This window comes from Oncorhynchus keta, chromosome 24, assembly GCF_023373465.1.
Source record: "Oncorhynchus keta strain PuntledgeMale-10-30-2019 chromosome 24, Oket_V2, whole genome shotgun sequence".
Taxonomy (NCBI): Eukaryota; Metazoa; Chordata; class Actinopteri; order Salmoniformes; family Salmonidae; genus Oncorhynchus; species Oncorhynchus keta.
The window spans coordinates 25431459-25440483 of NC_068444.1; the positions used below are offsets into that span (position 1 = coordinate 25431459).

The 9025-nt window shown below is 40.9% G+C and overlaps 2 protein-coding genes across 2 annotated transcripts; one reads left to right on the forward strand and one right to left on the reverse strand.

Annotated features, from left to right (window-relative positions):
- Window positions 1-246: 246 nt before the first annotated feature.
- On the reverse strand, window positions 247-3124 carry g6pc3 (glucose-6-phosphatase catalytic subunit 3). The gene is made up of 6 exons (XM_035801227.2): window positions 2725-3124; window positions 2225-2331; window positions 1952-2042; window positions 1670-1788; window positions 1321-1462; window positions 247-1187 (listed from the first exon to the last, which is right to left on the reverse strand). Exons 1-6 carry the CDS (start codon window positions 2940-2942, stop codon window positions 845-847), a joined length of 1020 nt encoding a protein of 339 aa, XP_035657120.1. The 5' UTR covers window positions 2943-3124; the 3' UTR covers window positions 247-844.
- Window positions 3125-3203: 79 nt separating this feature from the next.
- On the forward strand, window positions 3204-8204 carry lsm12b (LSM12 homolog b). Its single transcript, XM_035801228.2, has 5 exons — window positions 3204-3555; window positions 5897-6030; window positions 6632-6741; window positions 7286-7412; window positions 7569-8204. Exons 1-5 carry the CDS (start codon window positions 3429-3431, stop codon window positions 7659-7661), a joined length of 591 nt encoding a protein of 196 aa, XP_035657121.1. The 5' UTR covers window positions 3204-3428; the 3' UTR covers window positions 7662-8204.
- Window positions 8205-9025: the final 821 nt, after the last annotated feature.

Consider the following 9025-nt stretch of genomic DNA (forward strand, 5'->3'; position numbering starts at 1 on the left):
ATCAGGCCCTACACCCAAACAAGGGCACTGCGTTCATCCACCTCTGGCCTGCTTGCCTCCCTACCACTGAGGAAGTACAGTTCCCGCTCAGCCCAGTCAAAACTGTTCGCTGCTCTGGCCCCCAATGGTGGAACAAACTCCCTCACGACGCCAGGACAGCGGAGTCAATCACCACCTTCCGGAGACACCTGAAACCCCACCTCTTTAAGGAATACCTAGGATAGGATAAAGTAATCCTTCTCACCCCCCTTAAAAGATTTAGATGCACTATTGTAAAGTGGCTGTTCCACTGGATGTCATAAGGTGAATGCACCAATTTGTAAGTCGCTCTGGATAAGAGCGTCTGCTAAATGACTTAAATGTAATGTTAAATGTAAATGTAAACAATTTAAAGGCAATGCTACCAATTGAGTGTATGTAATCTTCTGACCCACTGGGAATGTGATGAAAGAAATAAAAGCTGAAATAAATAATTCTCTCTACTATTATTCTGACATTTCACATTCTTAAAATAAAGTGATGATCCTAATTGAGGATTACTAGGATTACTAGGATTACTAGGATTAAATGTCAGGAATTGTGGAAAAACTGAGTTTAAATGTAATTGGTTAAGGTATATGTAAACTTCCAACTTCAACTGTATATCCTGCAAATGGGCATGATACAATCTTCAATCATCAGCAAAAAAATTGCCATTCAGCATTTGTCTGACAACTTCCTTAGAAGTCAACACCCATATTGCCATCAATTTCCCCATTTATACAGGAGTGTGTATGAAAAGAAAAGTACCTAAATAAACTTTTCTCTCAGTGTCCAGAGTTGAACTTCCGAGGAATGTGTCATTTTAATCATTTTTCTTTTTGTGTGTAAGGAGGTGTACAAAGCCAGGTACATAGATCATGACCACCTGGGGCACGATGGTAAACTTGATAAAGAAGAGGAAGTAGAAGAGGGGCTGTGGTTGGATTGGTAGAGGCAGTCGATGGACATGGTAGAGAGCCATGGAGCAGAGGGCCAGACACAGGGCACGTGGAGCACAGGGGAGAGTGTACCCACCTGGCTTCCAGTACTGGGCCAGCCCCAGGCCCAGGATAGCACCACAGTCCCGTGTTAGTGAGGAAAACGGGGCTGTGTCTAGCCGAATCCACTCTGAATGGGAGCACCACTTCTTAGCCAACGCAATGGACCTTGGAAATGTTAAACATCATATTAAATGCAATTAGAACTATAGCTGTTATGAGGCAAGCTGCTTTTAAAATAGACAATCACATTCCCCATTTTCTTTATGATATGGGAAAACATTGAGTAGACTAGACTCACCAGGACAAGTCGAAGCCCAGCCATGTCAGTCCTGAGTGGATTAGGAAAGCACTGAGGAGTAGCCCAACGCTGGAACTCACAAAAAACACCAGAGGGCGACCTTCTGGAACCTGACGGCTCAGAACTACCCCAAGAATGAAGCCTGAAGAAAAGAGTTGGGGACACTCACTTCAGAATGAAGATGATGTTCTAGAATTTTATAATATTCTAACAAAACTTTGTTAAGTTAGATACAGTAGGTTATACACACCAAGTACTGTATTGTACATACATAACTCCCACTACAAAAAAACTAATGATTACATCCCCCTGAATAAAGTTCCACAAGACAGTACAGGTAGATTCTGACCTGTCAAAGAGCCAGCTATGACCTGATGGGGGAAGTGTGCCAGGATGAAGATGCGAGAGAAGCCAACTGCCACTAACCCCAGCAGATACAGCACATACGGAACAGCTGATAGCAACATGCTGAAATAGATTGGGGGGGTAAAAACAAATATGGACAATGAATTTTTTTAATTTAATAACCATGTCAAACATGCTCACACAGATGTTGCAATACAGATAAAAATGATAAAAAATGATTGCATTTAAAATACAAATAGAAAATATATTTGACTAATGGTCAGACCTGCGTGTGTAGGAGTAAAGAAGAGAACCCAGGGATGAGGCCATCACCCACCACACTGCTGCTGTTACCATTGCATGACCAGATGGACTGCCTGAGAGATGGAGAGGAATAACACCACTGGTCAAATGCTGTGGTATTACATTATTACCGATGGTTATGTTCACAGTCAGTTTGTCTGGTCAAGTAAATGATGTGCCCAATATTTGGATGATTTGTTGCTGTAAATGTACGAGAATTACAAGCTTTTGGAATAATGTATTAAATCTCACTAACCTGGACCTGTTTCACAAGTTGAGGCAAACTGTTGGAGTTTGGGAGGGTTTTTCTCAAATAAACGGGATTCTCCAATCCACCAGAATGGCCTTTCCCCAAAGAGCATCCTGCATTGGAATTAAAATTCAAAATTCAGAATGTACACCACAGAAGGTCAAAATATGTTTGACTTTATACTTACAGCTTCCAACTCGTTAAGGTTCCGACGTTTGTTTTACCGTCGGACCGATAATAGAAAAGGACATGCCACGAATCCAAACGTGTTGCATAAAATATCAGAGATGTATTTGTAAAATGCTCACCATAAATAAATGTTTATACGTTAAAGAATGTAAGTGAAACATTGGATTAAAAAAAATAATGACTTTAGATCAGAATAGTTGATTTTCTTAAGAGTTTATCAGGCATTCATCGGACAGTAGAGTTATAGGGCCGAGAGTTCCGGTAAGTTAATTGAACATTTTTAAAAGCATAATAGACCAAATAGACGTTACTCTTACCATTTGAACACTAGATTAAGCCACTCCGAAATAGCAGCCACCCAGACAACTGCAAATCCAGTCCGTCGGTTGAGAAAGTAAGTCAAGGGGAACACGAGAAGGAAGGCAGCTTTGGGATCCCCAATGTGAGTGGCAATCAACCAAAGTTTGTCTTGGCTCTTCGTTCTTTGCTGAAGTGCTTCAGCAATCCAAATACCTTGGGTGTGTATGGCCTCCATAATTAAAGTGAATACACAATATCAAGGATCCAAATAAGATGATATTGTGACGATATTCTGGTTGATGGCGTGATAGTCGGGACAGAAATATTTTGCAGCAGAAGCATTTCTGAATCTTGACAACAGGGGGAGGAATGGGACAAACTTTGCAGGTGCATGTTGATGTTCTGATGGTAGGCATCGAACTGTTGGAATGGTAACTGCATGGAACTGTTCCATCGGTATCAGTCAATGCCTCCCAATCAGAGAGAGTGCCTTTCCTTTTTTATTTTATTTTTATTTTTTTACTTTAGAGAGGAAACCCTAGAATATACTATTCTTGGTAAAAATCATAATGTAATGCTAAAATACCAGCTACGGTGGAATTAATGACAATCGTGAGATGGGACGTAACTACGTAATTTGCCACGCCCCGAAGTCGTCCAAGTGACGAGATCACGTACTAATCTGACGTACGACTGGCGCTCCGGTTTCCTGGCGGAGAAGATGGCGGCTCCTGGACCGGGGGAGTATTTTAGCGTCGGAAGCCATGTCTCTTGTCTCACTTGCTTGGGCCAGCGTCTGCAAGGAGAGGTGGTGGCCTTCGACTACCAGTCCAAGATGTTGACTTTGAGTATCCTTTCTCAATTTTAGGATGCCATTGTATCATTGGCCTGTTTGCCTGCAAGGGCATGTGTCGAATAGTGATCCGCGCAGGCGTAATTAGTAGTACCGTAGCTTTGTACCTCATGAAAAATTGTAATACCATTCATTAAGATTGTCTGAGTCGTACGCTCCTGCATCCGTATTACATTTGGTTAATGTTGATGTTTTGTTTGCTCTGAGTGCTTAGCTATTTTTACATGTGTTGTGATCCATGGTAGAACTGCTGATCCTCGACTAGGATCACTATTTGGCAGAATCCAGTATGGCATGGCATCATGGCAGATTCACTAACTGTAAATGGTATAATTCATATTGGCTAGCGTGACAGTCTTGCTAGATAGTTAACTTAGCTAGCAAACTGACCATCGCAGAGGCTTTTTTAAACATACCACCTGACTGATTGCATACATATCAATAAAAAAATGGCAACACTGAATTTCATTGCACCTCTATGCTAACTAGCAGCTAGGTAGCTCATGCTAGCTTTACATAGCCAACATATTACGTGACCTTTTGGCGCTGTCTTTATGTTTGATATTTGTAAGTGTCAGTCATGATTGATTGTCAAAGTTAGTGACGTTACATATTCTGACAGAAACGGCATAACGCTTGCTAATTTACAAGCTAATCATGTTGGCCGACTATGGCTTTTCAATACACCTTGGCCCAAGTAGCTAGCTGAAAAAGCTATGGATATTTCTCTTCTCAATCCACACTCCTCAGGGTGGGCGTGGGGACCACCTTGCATGGGCTCCAGTGACAGGTTGTCACATGCGTGCTTCTATTGCTAGCCATTCAACTATATTTCTTTCTGCTAGCTATATCAGTCCACTGAGACTGGATCTGTAATTTAGCACCCACAGAGCATTTGAATTGAGTAGGAGAGAACCGGTTGGTGTCAAATAGTGGCAGACCAGAAGGACCCCATCAGGAACAAAGCAAGTAAAAAATTGTAACCACAGTTGCAATTCATTCCTTTTGGTTAAAGCCATTGTTGTAGTATGTGATTGAATGTTTTGTGGATGAAGAGCTGAATAGAATAGCATCTGTGTTTTGTTTAGATGTCATGATTGAAGTGACCAGTCCGCACCGCTGATGAGGGATGTCCAGCATCTTGCAATGTTTCCTGGCATTTTTTTACAAGCTATCTAGAGGTGTAGATATACCTTCAGGAGAATGTGTGTATTGTCAGTATTTAGGCCTAGACGTTCAATACTAAGCTAGGCCCTATGTTGTGGAAGGACACACCATCTCTGCATTTAGTGCCTTATGTTGTGCATTCTTTTATTCTGTTCCATTCATGCCTCAACCTTCTTTAGGATGCTTGCTGTCATTCATTGCCATGCTACAACTTGTGTATGTGGATCCAGGCTACTACAGGTGGCAGCATTGCCCTTGGTTGTCATTTCAGCTGACTGACAGTACTGCCACTGACTGATAGGCCTGCCCAAACCTTACCTCAGTGTCTTAATACAGCCGCTGGTGGAGTGCCATACGTCTGGCAAGTGAAACCACTCTATTACAGTGAGCTATGGTGTTGATGTGGTGCTATGATGTGGAGCTATGGTGTTGATATATTTTACATTTTAATGGGGATAATAGACCATCATATTTCAATGTTAAAGATTCTAATGCTGCTGATGGTGATGTCATACTTGCTCAGTCAAATACCTGTAGAGGAGTAGAAGGCGCTCAACCAACGTGAGATGAGGTGCAACCAAAGAAATCATAAGAGCATTTGGAAGGAATAGGCATGACTCGCACGTGAGCGACATGCTTATTCCTTCCAAATGCTCAGTTGTGCAATTTTCATTTTACACTTACATTTGAGTCATTTAGCAGACAATCTTACCCAGAGCGACTTAGTTAGTGCATTCGTCTTAAGATAGCTATGTGAGACAACCACATGTCACAGTAAGTACATTTTCCCTCAAAGTAGCTATCAGCAAAGTCAGAGCTAGTAAGAAACAAGTTAAGTGCGAGTGTTAATTCCAGAAATGTTTTATTTTATTTTTTATGCACACCTACTCTGCCCAAAACAATGAACATAAAATGTCATGACATCTGAATGTGCCTGCCCATTATAATTTATACTTGCTCAGGTAGTTTTATAGCAGTATATGGATGTATGCAGTCTGGAACTTTCATATAATGGGGTGTTTTTGTATAGACCAAGAATGTGAACTCTATATTTATCCATGTCTTGAGATTCTCTGAATGTCACTGATGCTCTAGTCTAGTACACCAACTGTCATGTGTGCATGTTACTACCTTTACAGTTTGTTTACCTTGACTTGAGTTCTTCCCAGAATGTGCTCCCTCCAGTGGGAAGCCTAACCTCAACGACGTCATCCTGATCAATTTAGCCTATGTTTCTGAAGTGGATATAATAAATGACCGCACTGAAACTCTTCCTCCTCTAGCATCACTGAATGTTAGCAAGGTAGGCCCTCATCTGCTGTCATACTGTAGGTCCCTCAAATTCAGCCAGTTCCACTGCTTTTTTTACATTCTTCCCCACTAATCAAGGACTGATTTAGACCTGGGATACCAGGTTGATGCAATTCATTATCAGGTAGAACAGAACAGTTTTTGTAGTCTGCTAAATGACTATTTGTGTAGCCTATGCTTCAGTCTTAAAGTGCTTATGATTAGCCTATTTGTATGGAAAACTAAATATTAACAGGCCCAGTGTGGGTTTACTTATGATGATGACATGAGCTACATTTGTCACCCGTCTCAAATAACCACCCATCTGTGTCAGTCATTGTTAAATCTTCCTTGTCAACTTTCTCATCTCACAAGCATTTCGCTACACTTGCATTAACATCTGCTAACCATGTGTATGTGACCAATAACATTTGATTTGATGTTTCTGGTCAAGGTTGTCAATTGTGTTTTCAATTGAAGGCGAGAGTTGAGTTTCACGCCTATTCTCTTCAAATGCTCTTATAGTTTGTGGTTGTACCTCAACGCACATTGGTTGAGTGCCTTTTACTCCAGATCCGCTCCTAACTTTCTCCTCTCTGCCATCTTCCTCCCAGCTTGCCAATCGGGCACGGTCAGAGAAGGAGGACAAGCTGTCCCAAGCCTATGCAATCAGTGCTGGGGTTTCTGCGGAGGGCCAGCTGCTATTCCAGACTATTCACAAAACGTAAGTGCCTTTTTACACATTTATTCAATGAACTTGATTAATTCCTGAGGGGCAGAGAATCAGTCGTTGGAATAGGATACGATTAAGAATTACTGGCTAACTAATATGGGCAGTTGATTTGAGGACAAAATTGAAATAGTAGGGAAAAAATAGTTTATTGTTCAATTTTCCTCATTGTCCATGGAAATGGGCCTACTGAATAGTCTTTTTTTCAGTCATACTGGCTACGTTTAGGCAGGTGCCATTTGAGGTCTTGACCTGATTTGGCTCTTAAGCTTAATTTAAATTGTCAAGAAGCGGGAACAACAATCTAATCCGACACCTCAGTTTTTCCCCACAATGCAGATGCAGAATTTATACCGGTGTGATTGGTCAACCATAAATAAATACAATTATTACAATTGGGATTTCATGCTTTATTTAGAAACATCAGAATAGAACACCTTGTTTCAATAGACTTGATTCCTCAGCTCAAGGTCAGGGACTGTTTTACCAGTTAAATGTTTCCAGATGTTAATCTAATGATGTGGACTGTGTTCTGCAGCATCAAAGACTGTAAATGGCAGGAGAAGAACATACTGGTCATGGACGATGTTGTAATTTCGCCACCATACCAGGCTGATAACTGCAAAGGCAAAGAGGGAAGCGCTTTAAGTCATGTACGCAAAATAGTGAGTATCACCTACCTACTACATCTGTCATTGTTGTGGAATTATGATAGTTTAAATGTAATTAGCTTTTTTTATTTCTTACAAATAACTTTTGATACAATGGCATATAGAATTGGATTATGCATCAAGTGTTCTTCTTCTGTTGTTCCTCTGTAGGTTGAGAAACATTTTAGAGACGTGGAAAGGCAGAAGTCCATGCAACGTTCACAAGCACAGCAAACACAGAAGGACACCACTTTATCTTCTTGAGTCGGCACAGGGCAGCGTGGGTCCGGCCAACCAGGGTAGGCAACACGGCGGGGGACAGGAAGGCTGCACGGCTGGCAGTGTGTCCCCACTGCCGGACAAGGTTGGCATTCCTAGCCCTCGGTGACAGAGACCAGGAAGATACAGCGCTGAGGGGCCCTGGTATTCCAGAAGATCAAACCATTTATGAAAAAGACAACAAAAAAAAAATAAAGAGGAAAAGAGTTAATCTTAAATTAGACTTTATAAATAATTTAAAACATAAACCATGAAGCAACCATAGTTTCCTTTAACTAACTTCATCATCGTCTCACTCATCCCCCCCATCCATTCATCGTCCTCCCCATCCACCCTCAATTTCATTTCTTCAGAAAGAGAAAATAGAGCAGTCAGAAAGGCTTGTTAGCTTTATTTTCTGTCATTTCCTTTTTGCTGTATCCATGTTCTACAATTGTCTGTTTTCTGTATTTTAAACTAAATGTGACTTGAAATGCCACACTTTAAAAATACATTTTCTAAAATAAAAGTAACAAAAATTCTGACTAATACTGTAATTTCAATCGCTTTTTGCGAGGCAAGGAAACAATTTATTTTCTGTTGGTAGAACTTTAATTTTTGTTATGACTTTGTATATATGGAACATTGTAGAATATCACAAATTGTCTCTGCAAAAGAATGGTCACTCAATAGTGCAGTAGGCCTAGCCTCGTGAAACCAGACTGACCACTGCACTCACGTTTAATTTCACGTGGAGTGAAACCGGATGTGAGCTATCACGAGATCGGTCTGGTTTCACATGGCTGCAGTAGGCTACCGTTTAATCATGACTGTATTCAATGTGCATGGTCATACCTGGCAAGCCACCCATTATACACCAACTAAAACATGTTAGTGGCTTTGGTGTTATATAAGTAAAATTATCTATCACATAAATTGTTCAATCATTCCCATTTGCTATAATTTGACAACACTGCAATTAGAATTTCTCTAGTTATTTTCTCTATTTTGGAATAGATTTGATTAGAGAACTGTCCTCACAGAATCCCTTGATTACCTGGATTTTCAATTAATTATTCAAATTGGTAAAGGATTATTGTTTCTCTCACGCTGCCCGGTAGTCAAATACGCTGCTGTGCTTGCTGCATCAGAGAACTCCGAACGGATGATGAACAAAATAAGTGAAGCGAGGCCAAGTTGTCATTCAAATGGACTGTAATTTTGATGTCTGTGACGGTAAGGTAGGAAGTGGGAATCTGCAGGTAATGTCATTACATTCCACTGGGTACCTGCTGGTCTAATCTGAAGTCTAATAGTGGAGAAGACCGATTCACGGACTGTGGTGGAGATACGATTGGACTTAGGGTACC

What these genes read in the sequence shown, in the direction of transcription:
- g6pc3 (XM_035801227.2), bottom strand. Translation starts at nt 2,942, where the DNA reads ATGGAGGCCATACACACCCAAGGTATTTGGATTGCTGAAGCACTTCAG. An exon ending in CTTAATCTAGTGTTCAAATG is followed by an intron (nt 2,332 to 2,724) that starts GTAAGAGTAACG and finishes ATTCCAATGCAG; the next exon opens with GATGCTCTTTGGGGAAAGGC. An exon ending in CTTTACTCCTACACACGCAG is followed by an intron (nt 1,789 to 1,951) that starts GTCTGACCATTA and finishes AATCTATTTCAG; the next exon opens with CATGTTGCTATCAGCTGTTC.
- lsm12b (XM_035801228.2), top strand. Translation starts at nt 3,429, where the DNA reads ATGGCGGCTCCTGGACCGGGGGAGTATTTTAGCGTCGGAAGCCATGTC. An exon ending in TTCCAGACTATTCACAAAAC is followed by an intron (nt 6,742 to 7,285) that starts GTAAGTGCCTTT and finishes TGTGTTCTGCAG; the next exon opens with CATCAAAGACTGTAAATGGC. An exon ending in TAAGTCATGTACGCAAAATA is followed by an intron (nt 7,413 to 7,568) that starts GTGAGTATCACC and finishes GTTCCTCTGTAG; the next exon opens with GTTGAGAAACATTTTAGAGA.